The sequence below is a fragment of the Rhamphochromis longiceps genome, linkage group LG22 (assembly GCF_057381845.1).
Source record: "Rhamphochromis longiceps isolate RC_006_pf linkage group LG22, R_longiceps_female_GT1.1, whole genome shotgun sequence".
Classification (NCBI taxonomy): domain Eukaryota; kingdom Metazoa; phylum Chordata; class Actinopteri; order Cichliformes; family Cichlidae; genus Rhamphochromis; species Rhamphochromis longiceps.
Genome location: NC_140577.1, coordinates 9691052 through 9703585, shown reverse-complemented (window position 1 = coordinate 9703585; position 12534 = coordinate 9691052). Strand labels below are relative to the sequence as shown.

The following is a 12534-nucleotide window of genomic DNA, read 5'->3' as shown; positions in this document are numbered from 1 at the left end:
CATTAGGATAGGAATTTAAACTGTCAGCTGGTAATTATGTGATAATTACCAACTGCAACCGCTTCTTTCTTCTTTCACACTTGCAGGTTTTTTTCATCATTTCCAAGCATGCACTCTTCAGGCCCAGCTGGCATTCACCCAAGCACATACCTTTGTGCAGCTTTTCACATACGTGGTTATACAAAGGTTTAAATGTGATGTGTCGATAAGCCTGTGCAGTTTGAAACCTCCTCGCAATTCAACCTTCAGTTCTCAACAGACTGTATCTGCGATTACCTCATGGTTACATGAGTTTTACTTGGTGTATCAACCTTAAGAGAGCACTATTTTATTCATGGTTCTTTAAGTATGCATTCGTATCATCTAAAACTTTCTGAGTAATCCTGCAAACAAACAGAGATAAAGCAAAAATAAACAGATAAAGCGAACCAATTACATAACCTGGATGTCAGAGATAATTTTACTCCCTGTAATAATAACATACTTTATGTGGCTTTGCCTGTGAGATAACAATTTAACCCCAAAACGCAAGAAGATTTAGATGCATGTGAAGAAATGCCTAAAACTTTTAATTAAGTGTTTCACGAGTAGTTTGAACTAATGCTGTACTTTATCTGTGTCTTAACTGTGTCTGAGGCTAGTTTCCATATGGAGATGCAACCACAAGCCCATTGTTTTCACTAAGCTCTGACAGGCCGCCTTCAGGGAGCAGAAATGGAAAGACAGAAAACAACGCAGCAGATAAGAAAGGCTCGATTTCCAGCAGAGGTCAGCAAGGTTGAAATTAAGCTTCCAGCAATGCTTCACTTTCTGCTAAAGGAGATGTTATTTAACACTTGACACTTTGACAACTTGCTGGTTTATAACAGCACAACGAAATCATTCATTCAGATCTCGGAGCGGCCCAGGCAAGCCACAGTTATCCACATTTGGACACGAATCATCCCGTGTCGATCGTTTTTAGGTTCAGAGTTGTAAACCAAATCCATTTAAGCCCCAAACTGCACTCTCGTTGCTGTAAATCACTAATCTAAAAATCAAAAGTACAAGAGATTGCTGTAGAACAGCCAGGCCTGTTTTGTGTAGTAAGACCGTTATCTCTCACAATAAAAAACACCACACTGCTGAGTTTAACTTCAGGAATCCAGCTCGATCTCCAGCAGCTGAATTAATGCTTCGCCTTGGTCCGTATTTCCAAATCGTTTCCTGAAGTGACAGGAAATGAAGCTCAGATATGCTGTTAAGTGGCACAGCACACATTGCTCATTCATGCTTCATTATTCACACACACCCCAAGGTTGAACATGTGGAATGTATTCTGGTGCGAGCCTGAGTTTCCAGCCAGATCGCATTACGTACTCTGAAGTGTTTCTGGATGTGACTCTGGGCTGAGTCATGGGCTGACATGTAGCCCAGGGCCCAGACGCAGTCACTTTACTATCTATCTGTCAGACAGCTCATGTAGCTCATGAGGGAATAACACTGCTGGGAGAAACCTGCGCGCCATGTCTGCAAACTGGTGCAAAAGCATGTCATTCGTCATAAATCAGCAGCCCAGGTACGGACTGAAAAACAGGAAATGAAACACACGCCTGCAGGTATGAAGCATGGTTTATAGTAGCTGTCTAATGGTAGTGCTAAAAATAAGAGACATTCTCACTGCGTTCACTAAGAAAAGGTGAGTGAACGCAGGCACCACATTGGATGAGTGGGCGACCAATATGCCAAAGGTCAGTGTAGGGGCCACTCCAGACCCCTACCCCCACTCTCTCCCTGCCTTCCTGTACATTCACTTTAATGTTCTATGAAATAAGGGCAGAAATATCAAAAATAAATCTTCATTGTGCTGAAAAAAATGTGACTAAAGGGTTATTATATGGAAATGTCTGTTTTGTTGTCTCAGGCCTTCATAGAAATATTACACTTGAAATAAACTTTGTAGATTATAAGTATATCAGTTGTCGGGAGATTTGGAGTCAACAGTATCCATGACCCACAACGTAACGTTCGATAATGTGTCATGCGCAAAAGCAGCAGTTCTTGGAGACTGTTTGGGATATAATATATCACATGTAACCCTTCTGGAGGATATCCAACAATTTTGAAGCAGAAATATTGTTTCAGTGACAAGATATAGGCGGCAATCACTTTTTGGCAGGCTGAAAATGGCATATTATCAATGTTAATGTTCCTTTAAAAGTTATTCAGCAGTTCTTGGAGAGTGTTTGGGATATAATATGTCACATGTAACCCTTCTGGATAATATCCAAAAATTTTGAAGCAGAAACATTGTTTCAGTGACAAGATATAGGTGGCAATCACTTTTTGGCAGGCTGAAAATGGCATATTATCAATGTTAATGTTCCTTTAAAAGTTATTCAGCATTTCTTAGAGACTGTTTGGGATATGATGCGCCACATATCATCCTTTTGGATGATACCCAACAGGTTTGAAGCAGAAATATTGTTTCAGTGACAAGATATAGGCCACAATCACTTTTTGGCAGGTTGAAAATTGCATATTGTCAGTTTTATTGTTCCCTTAATGGTAATTTAGCAGTTCTGAGGGACTGTTTGAGATGTAATATTTGACATATGACCCTTCTGAATGACATCCACCAAGTTTGAAGCAGAAATAGTATCTCAGTGACAAGTTATAGTCCACAATCACTTTTTGGAAGGTCGAAAATGGCATATTATGGGTATTAATGGTCCTTTAATAGTTATTCAACAGTCCTTAGAGACTGTTTGAGATATAATGTGTCACATGTAACCCTTTTGGATGATATCCAACAATTTTGAAGCAGAAATATTGTTTCAGTGACAAGATATAGGCGGCAATCACTTTTTGGCAGGTTGGAAATTGCATATTATCAGTTTTATCGTTCCCTTAATGGTTATTCAGCAGTTCTAAGGGACTGTTTGGGATATAATGTGTCACATAGGACCCTTCAGAATGACATGCAGCAAGTTTGAAGCAGAAATAGTATTTCATTAACAAGATATAGGCCACAATCACTTTTTGGCAGGCTGAAAATGGCATATTATCAAAGTTAATGTTCCTTTACAGGTTATCCAGCAGTTCTAAGGGACTGTTTGAGATATAATGTGTCACATAGGACCCTTCAGAATGACATGCAGCAAGTTTGAAGCAGAAATATTGTTTCAGTGACAAGATATAGGCCACAATCACTTTTTGGCAGCTTGAAAATGGCATATTATCAGTGTTATTGTTCCTGTACAAGTTATTCAGCAGTTCTTGGAGAGGTTTTGGGATACAATATATCACATGTAACCCTTCTGGAATATATCCAACAAGTTTGAAGCAGAAATATTGTTTCAGTGACAAGTTATAGGCCACAATCACTTTTTGGTAGCGCTAAAATGCCATGTTCTCAGTCGTTATTCTGCACAAACAAGAAAGAGTCATGGTGATACTGGCACAATAGGTCTTTATTGTTTTAACTACTATTCGACAGTCTTATAACAAATATGAACAACGAGAGTAGACATACTAAACCTGTAGGCATTAATTAATTACTCCTCACTTAATTTCCTTTCGCTGCTCAGCTCTCACACAGTGGCACAGCTATGCTCCAGTTCCTCCATATTGTGGCCAATCACATGCGAGGATATATATCATTATGTGAAAAACAGAGAGGGTGAGAGACGCGACAGTCAAGTGGAGCGTGCGTCTGTCCTCTCAGTAAGTGAGACAGTAGACAGCGGTGAGGAGGGCTGTGCGAGTGCATCGCAAAAACACATAAATATGCCTGACACCTGTAAATGAAGCAGCATCTGGCTGCAGTTTAAAGACTTTTTTTGTCTCGTCTCGACTTTGTTTTGGTCTTGACTCGGTCTGTATTGGTCTGGTCTTGGTCTCGATACCCTCTGGTCTTGGTATTGTCTTGGTCTTGGTTTAGGCGGCCTTGACCACAAGTCTACATATACGTTCCAAGATGGTGAAGATTTTTGCTGGTGTTGCTCTGTGTGTGTGGAATTTTTTTTTGACAAGATAATAATTCAAATAATACATAATGAGTTCAATAATTTGCGTTCAGTAATTTTTTTTATATGTAAGAGTTAAGATATAAAGAATTACATAATTTTTACATTGCCAAATGTTCAGGTAGTGAGATTAGGGAGGAGATTCTTAGTGGGACTGAACAGGACTGACAAGATTAGAAATGAACAGATCAGAGGGACAGCTCAGGTTGAGTGGTTTGGAGACAAAGTTAAAGAGGCGAGGTTGAGATGGTTTGGAAGGATAGTGGATATATCAGACAAGGGATGTTGAATATAGAGCTCCCGGCCAGAGAGAAAAAGGAGAAGACCACAGAAACCTCTGAAAATGTGGGATTGTGCATAAAAATGGTTCTACTTCTTAAATAGTTCATGCAGGATTTTTGTAAACCTCCCTGAATCATACCGAAGGTCAATCAAGTTTTCAATCACATTTCGATTGTTCGATTTCTAATCCACTGTGGTGGTGTACAGTGTTTGGACAAAAAGTATGTCTTTGTGTCAAACATAATAGAGTTTCAGCATTTTCAGTCTGAAAACCCTAAATGTCCTTTATCGAAGTGGGACTTCCTTAAATAACAAGTCGTGGGTCATCATGACTTTTCCAGGATTTATCCTCTGAGAACAGAAAGGAGTAAAAAATAATGCCAATCCATCTGGTAGATGTTGAAGTATTTAAGTCATGAACCAAAACATTGGCTTGGCACAGACCCTGGTAAACACATTCATTTTCCATCTAGTTTTTGTTGACCAGAAAAGAAGTGTCAGCTTCACAACAGCACTGAAGAAAAAAGTCAGCCGCATAGTTTTCAGACTATACGAATGTCTCTGCAAAAAATATTGATATTCACCTAGCAGATGTTGAAATATTTCAATCTGGACCAAAGTGGTGGAACGACTGGCCATCGATAGCCGGCATCCAGAGTCCAGCTAAAAAACTGCCCGTTACAGGAACGGAGCAGTAAAAACAGTCAGTGTGTCATTTCTACCAGATGAAATGTGACTGTGGGATGGAGCTGTGGTGGAAACCGAGGAATGTATTCCAGGAATCTTCCCAGTCGGTCTCTCCATCATATGTGTTTGTCAGCAGCTCTGTTTCCTCAGAACGCCGGACTCCATCTCTCCCGTGATGTTTCAGTAAAGCATGACTAATAACATTGTCACAGCAACACTCAGGTATCCAGCTTTTGAGTTACTCATGAGGTATTTAAATGTGTGTTTTTAATCGAAATATCCATATAGGGAAGAACTGAGTGGAGGCTCGCTAAAAGAGCCTCAAAGGACCAGTTTTGTTTGGTTTCTACAACAACAAAAATCCATGACGCTGAAGGTAAAGGAGCTCAGATTTGTGCAATTCACACAGTAAAATGTAACGAATGTGGTATTAAGCATGGACTAACTCCTTCAGAGGCCCAAAATAGTCTGTTAGGCTAAAATGTTTCAGTTTTTTACTTGGGAGCAAACAAATAACATCTCAGCATTTTTACCAGAAATGCTGAGATGTTATTTAAAAGTCATACGCACAGTTTCCTGTTACATTAAGATTCCCTTTGACTGGAAGTATTTTTATTGCATTCCACATGTTATTATCATGAAATCATAGACCTCAGTATGTCCCTGCAGTTTAATCCAATGATCATGTTCAAACAGAATCATGCTGATCCTGATGTTTTGCCTCGTCCTTAACCAAACACCTGTGAAGCACCCAAGGGGCTAAAAGATGACACCACTTAAGGGTCGTTCTAAAAGACAGTGAATCCCCTATGACTCCCATGATAAAATATATTTTCTGTAAATACCTTAGACGCTGTTAAATTGGCTCATGCCAATGAACTTCTATTTAAGCCTTCAGTCACACAGGCCTAGGACTGGTCAGCGATTCCCAGTTGCTGGGAAAACGTGTGCATTCCATGACCAGTTGCGGAGTGATTACTGAAGGTTGCTGGCAGTCACTAGTATCTAATTAGTCAATAAGAGGTATATGGGGCTGCACCCATACCTTCTTGTGATTGCTTTTGTTGCTTGCACGAAGTCGTGGTTATCAGTAGTTTGCATGGAAGACGCCAGCTTGTCTACAAACCTCTTTCCTGTCTGTAAAGGTGTGTACTTCAAAGGTGAAAATTCTCCATTGACTATTTGCATGCACTTCTTTAAGTTTCATTCCTCTTCAGAGAGTAAGTAGCGAGTGTTTGCAAGCAAGTCGGTATCTTCGATGCACACTGTGGGCGACTGCGACAGTCTGCTAGCAACCAAAGCAATCCCAGTGAGGCTTTTAATGCAGCATCCTCTTCACCTGGTGGTAACCAGGAGCCTGCATGGGAAACGCGCATTTTTCCTTAGCAACCAGAGGTCAGCAGGGAGGTCGGAGAGTAGTCTTTAGGCCTGCATGGCCTTCTGTGCATTTTGAATCTAATTATATTACAAATAATGTGGATGACACAGCCTGTATAAGTTTGTGCTTATGGATGGCCAGAATTCATATTCATAGACATAGACAGAGGAATTTGGGGACATTAACACAAACAAACATAAGAGGATGTGTGTGGAGTCTTCTAAAAAGACAACAGCATGTCGCTTTATAAAATGCTGATTAGTTGAACCGGAAAGAGAAGTGATCAATGTCAGATATTTGCATTCAGCCATCTCCCAGCAATGCATTGCTACAGCTTTAAAATATATAACAAGGTGACTTTACTTTACATTCATAAACTTAATTAGCATAACGTGAACTTGTCTGGTAAAAGTAGCAAGTGAAAGCTAATTAATGTTTAAATCCTGCCCTCAATTTCCAAAACTTTCTGACTGGTTCTGCACTGACCCCTGGATATGGAGTAATTGTACAGCATTTGCTCAGCCTGGTATGTTTATGTATAAAAGCCCAACCTTAACAGGGAAATAACCACGACAATGTCAAGTGTCACCCTCCTCCTGTCTTCTAGCACCACCCAGTGGAAAAAAGGGATGCTAGATGGTTCATCTTTCAAACATTTCACAAAATACCTTAAAAGTATTCAAGTTTAGGACTAAGACAATCTGAACGACCATGTGCCCGACAACCACCAGACTGTGCTCTTGTGTACTTAAATAAACATTTTAAAACAAGCTGAGAACTGACAGACGAAAATGTGCCGGCTATTTTATGCACTAGTCACATAAACACTGTTGATATTTGCACTCATGTATGTGCTGTATGTGTGGGAATGTTAGGCTAAACGAAGCTTCCCGTCATGACATTTTAATAACAGTCGCATACCTCGATAGTTTTAAAAACCAAAACATATTCTTGAAGTATTTTATTTTTTTGTCAAACAAACAATGTCATAAAAGAATTTGGGGGATTTGAGGGTAATCCGACCATGTGATGCTTAACAAAAAAAGATTTTCTTACAATGGGAAACAAGAAAATTAGCTACACAATAAATACAGTCATTTTCTTTAAAAAAACAAAAAAAGAAAACACTATACAAGATGATGTGTTACTGGCAGAGAGCGCCAGTAGGCGACAAGTAACAAGCAACACCGTATATCTACTGAAGGTAGATCAAAAAGTGAACCCCATCCAGTGGTAGGCGGTGAGGGGAATGTTTCAACTGATGTACACAGTACAGGCTGAAATATGACGACAACAACAACAACAACAAAAAGTGATTAAAAAAAAAAAAAAAAAAAAAAAAAGTCCAGAAATCTCATGTATCCTCATGTGTCCAGGTCCTCCAGGTGTTTTAAGTCGAGTAATCCTGCACATAAAAATAGGAGCCGAGTCACACTTAACAGTTATTCATCAATCAGTCGACTAAAGTAATTATTACTTAAATTAAAAGAAATACCTCTTTCAGTTATTTTTAGGGTAAGGAAGACAAAAACGTCATAGATGACAGGAATCTGGATTATTTAAGGTTTCAGGCTGTTGGTCAGATGATCAAAACTTCTGAATTTAAACGATCAGCTGCCATTTTATTAAAAGATAAAATGATTAACATCATTTTTTTTTTAAATACCCAAATTTGGAAAATTCATGTCGCAGCTGCCAAAACGATACAAACACAACCTGTAATGTCTAAAACATATTTTATTGACCTGAACTTTCTTATTTATGTATAAATAAATAAGAAATAAAAATACAGCAAGGCATCTAGCCTCTATAAAACGAAGAGCTCTATCCAAGAGATTCAATAAAGCAAAAGTAAAGCAAAACAGTCACTACAAGTAATAGAAGCAGCAAAGTAAATGTCAAAGACATTAAAGTGTCTCAGTGTAACAGAACAGTGAACTTACAGCTCTGGGTTTCTTGTTAACCTTCATGTCAAACCTGAAACAAGAACAAAGACAGCATTAGTCATCTTACATTAAAATCCTGCTTCTGATGGGAATTATGGAGAAAAGCAGTACCACTACTGTACTATGAAGAAGCCTAAAAATGAATAAATAAATAAATAAGCCTGGTAACAATAAAACTACATGACCGCATGATCGTTCTTGCTCATACAGAACCTCCTAACCAATCCGTCATCTAACAAGCAACCCAGCAAGCGGAGCTGAAGAAGCAAAACTGAAATGAATCTGTGGGAAAACCCATCAAGAAGCAAGAAAATTTACTGACGCTCAGAGTGCTGGATGCTGGCATGCATTTAAGAAAATATGTACATATCAAAGAATGAAGTGTTGGACATGCAGTGTGACTGAGTAATAAAATAACAAGCAGGCTTCAATTCAAACTAACCGTACAGAGGGAGAAGATTAATAATTAAAGTCAAATCATGCATAAAAAAGTGAAAACGTAAAAATAAAAAGTAAAAATTGAAATGAAAAATTAAAATTAAAAAGGTTCGAAGTTAAAATAAAGCTTAATTAAAACATGCAAAAATAAGTAAAAATCAGAAATTAAATTAAAACTTAAAATAAAATAGATGTAAAAATAAAGTAAACATATGCAAAAATTGAAGAATAAAAAAATATTCAAATCAAATAAAAGAAGAAAACTTAAAAAAATAAAATAAAATAAAAAGTTGAAATCAAAATTTAAAAAAGAAAAGCAAAGATTTAGAGAAGAATATACAAATAAAAATAGTAAGAGGACATAGAGGAGAGGAAAACAGTGGATACTTTGATGATGGGCTTAGTAGCAGGCAGGATGTAAACGTGACAGGAGCAGGAAGTAAAATTCAGACTTACTCAAAGTCATAATCAAACATGGCAGAAGGACTGAGGGAGCAGCATTAGGGGAGGGAAGAGAGCAGCAGCTGTTAGTTTACCAACCTGAGCCTAAAGCCCTATGAGTATATAAAACTGCAGTCCAAACTTTAGAGAGTGAGAGCACCACCCCATCACGCTGTGTTAGGAGGAGAACCTGCTGTGTTAATATGTAGGCATGAACAGTGAGGCCCGAGTCAACAAAAAACACGTCGACATGACACGTTAAACCTAATTTGTCTTAACAAACTTATCATTTATTGACCCTCTGATCACCCACTTTGAATAAGTCTAATTTTGGTCAAGCACAGTAAATTTCTTTAAGAAAAATAAACAGACTTTTGAGTAATGTTTACTAGTGAAACCATGTACACTCCCTGTTGGGGAAAGTAACACCAAGAAGCTAAACCCAATCCTTTTTATTTTAGAAGCTCAGAAGTAAAGAAAAAACAATAACCAGGTTATTCTGAGATTGTAAAGCTTGGTGATGTGGACCAGAAATCTCTCAACATATTTTAGGCTGAATACCAAAATAATACCCTCCATTCTCTCTGAAAGCAGAAGCTCAAATGTCACAAACACTTCAATTAACCTGTTGTAAGACATCTGTGCAGTTGTCACACTGCAGACGAAAGAAAAAAAAAGAAAGAAGAAAAAGCAACTTTATCTCAGAAAACATGTTATTCATCTACTGTTGCCTCAACTGGTTAGTCTGTGCTATATCACGACTTTGGTTTTTTCTTTGCTTTATGATTGCTTTTGTCATGCATGAGAACGTCAGCACATCCAAAATGTCTTTTTTTGGCTTGTTGTGCACTGACTAATTACGACCAACTCTCGTGTCTCCAGCACAGCTGTGTGTACTTGGGCTGGATACACAAGTGTACAAGCAGATCTGCAAGTGTCAGATAACAGAGGGAGATGCTGAAACAGGAGAAAAAAGTGATACGTTCAGTAAAAAAAAACAAAAACAAACAAGCATTCATTTCCCTGCTATTACATTTTCCGTTTTTTGATTTTTTTGTTTTCCCCTCAACTGTGACATCTGTAATCGAGGAGAAGACTGGATTGCAAAGTGTGAATATTTCTTCACAGCTAAATCTGTCCAGGAGAATGCTCATTCATTCAACCGTGAGAAAATGTAATAGTCTACTGGAAGAGAAAATACTCCTTTTATACTGGCCTCCCCCCAAAATACCTTTAAATACCCCCCACTGTGTACACACTCACACACCAAGGCAGCAAAAAAACAACACGGGAGCTTCTGGAATCCAAGTTGCAAACTTATTCTAGCCATACTAGATCACTTTTTGTGATCTCTCTGTGAACAACGCAATTCAATGAGCTCTTGCAGGTACAGGCAGTAAAATGAGAAATAGATTCCCTGGTGTCTCTGATTGAAGCCACAGGGGTTTCCTTACTAGTAGAAACTCTGATGTATACAGAAATTTTGCGCAAACATGTTCTGTAACCTGCTTGTCAAGAGCAGTCTACATGAACGGCTATGGATGTAGCTCTGTAATCCAAAAAACGCAAGGATATTTTAACAACATGCTGATCCCACCGTGTCTCATTCCTTTATTTAATACCTGTGTCTGTTTTTGTTCTTCCTCTTCTTGTGACTCCCGTGGTGGCTGCCTGAGGAGGAGGAGGAGGCAGCCTTCTGAGGCTTCAGGTCCTGCAGTGTTGAGTCCACATCCTCCGTGTCCTCCTGGCTGGGCTCGTTTTCTTGGTTCTGGAGATCTGGAGAGGTATCGCTTTCTGTGCCGCTGCCTGCCTCACCTGAAGAAATCAAAACAACAGCATAAATGACAAAAATTACTACCAGTCCACAAAATACAAACTTTTAATGCTGCTTAGCTCAAAAGCAAAACTCACGCTTTTCATTCATGTGATCTGGTATACCACCGAGTGCACACACGGCCTGTAAAAATGTCACCGATTGAACAGTTTAGTAAATGCTTTTTGTTATTATACAGCATACCTGTTAAATAATAAGCAAAAGACTTACTGCAACCGATGTAACAGATGACTTGCTGAATAAACGCTCTGCTTCTTTGAATTTCCTATTCCGTCTGTCAGTCTTACTATTGGAGTTCCTGTTAAATTAAAACAAGCAAACAGAAATGTAAAAAATTTAAACAATGGTTTGGTCCAAAAGTGGCTCCAAATGCCCACACTGGGCCTCAGAAAAAATGGCATATTTAAAATTATTTTAAGTTTTTCCTTACGAAAAGAGAAGAAAGTTCTTCAGACTTTTTTTTGCTTCAACATCAACTAGATGTAGTTTTTTTTTTTTTCTTCGTAATTTTACTGGAACTTTATTTCAGCCATCGGCTGTACTCTTCCTCCTCCTGCTGGCTTGTATGTAATTAATATTAGTCAATGGCTCACTTTTCATTTAGTGTAAATGAATTTCCACAAAGCTGCTTACTTTTGGTTGGTGAGGTATCTGTCCCATCCTCTGATGATGTTGCCATACATCTGGGTGTCTTCTAGATAGCTGCCTTCAAATGCATATATTTGTCTTTCCAAGTTCACCAATGTCTCCTGTGACAGTGAAGAATGTGGAGGAAAAGAATAAAAGTTAGATATCTGAGTTTTAGTCATTACATTAATCAACCTGGCTGGTAAACTTTTAACAGACATTTATTTATATACACACAAATTAGAAGAATAAAATATGTCTCTTTTGAAGTGTTAATTATTCACTTGCATTTGCAGAAAGGATTCAGAGAGCGCGCAAAAGTGAAGATAGCGATGTCTGTCGCAATGCTGATTTATTATTCCTCATGTTAGAGAGGTAAAAATATAGGTATCTGGCTGGATGTACACAATACACATGTGACACCAACTTCTCGCGAGAACTTGGCCAAGCAGGGCGGCTGCTAAAATTTAGCTACGCTAAGTTGTTAGAATATTTTGTCAAAAGCGCTGCTGTGAAGTCGGTATACGTAAAAACACTTAAAAGAAATATTCAGAGAGCTCGAACGGAGTCTTGTTACTACTAACACTACTCCTAATCAAACGTTGTCAGCCAAACAACGCTGTCGACCCGCTAACTAAGTTAGCTGCTACCGTTAGCTCTGGCTAACATTAGTTTAGCATGTAGCGAGGCCTCGGCTAGCAACGCGCACGAGAAATTTTCCCGCGGTGAAATATTAAATGCGACTTTTATTTTTAAGGAAACCACCTTAACGTCTACTTACGGCGAGTTCTTGTTTCCTCTTTACGAGCTCAGCGAGCTCCCGGCGAGTGTCCGGGATCTGCGGCGGAGTCGCCTTCGCATGCATCGCCATGACGGATGGCCGATTAATCTGGA

The 12534-nt window shown here is 38.7% G+C and overlaps 1 protein-coding gene across 2 annotated transcripts; it reads right to left on the bottom strand.

The window, feature by feature from the left end:
• Positions 1-7300: 7300 nt before the first annotated feature.
• meaf6 (MYST/Esa1-associated factor 6) lies at positions 7301-12529 on the bottom strand. Of its 2 annotated transcripts, XM_085396320.1 has the most exons (8): positions 12422-12529; positions 11647-11762; positions 11224-11311; positions 11091-11136; positions 10802-10994; positions 9195-9224; positions 8298-8331; positions 7301-7759 (listed from the first exon to the last, which is right to left on the bottom strand). In XM_085396320.1, exons 1-8 carry the CDS (start codon positions 12509-12511, stop codon positions 7745-7747), a joined length of 612 nt encoding a protein of 203 aa, XP_085252446.1. In that variant the 5' UTR covers positions 12512-12529; the 3' UTR covers positions 7301-7744. The 2 variants fall into 2 exon arrangements, with proteins under 2 accessions (XP_085252446.1, XP_085252448.1); XM_085396322.1 differs by lacking the exon at positions 9195-9224.
• Positions 12530-12534: the final 5 nt, after the last annotated feature.

What these genes read in the sequence shown, in the direction of transcription:
- meaf6 (XM_085396320.1), bottom strand. Translation starts at nt 12,511, where the DNA reads ATGGCGATGCATGCGAAGGCGACTCCGCCGCAGATCCCGGACACTCGC. An exon ending in AGAGGAAACAAGAACTCGCC is followed by an intron (nt 11,763 to 12,421) that starts GTAAGTAGACGT and finishes TCACTGTCACAG; the next exon opens with GAGACATTGGTGAACTTGGA. An exon ending in AGATACCTCACCAACCAAAA is followed by an intron (nt 11,312 to 11,646) that starts GTAAGCAGCTTT and finishes TTAATTTAACAG; the next exon opens with GAACTCCAATAGTAAGACTG.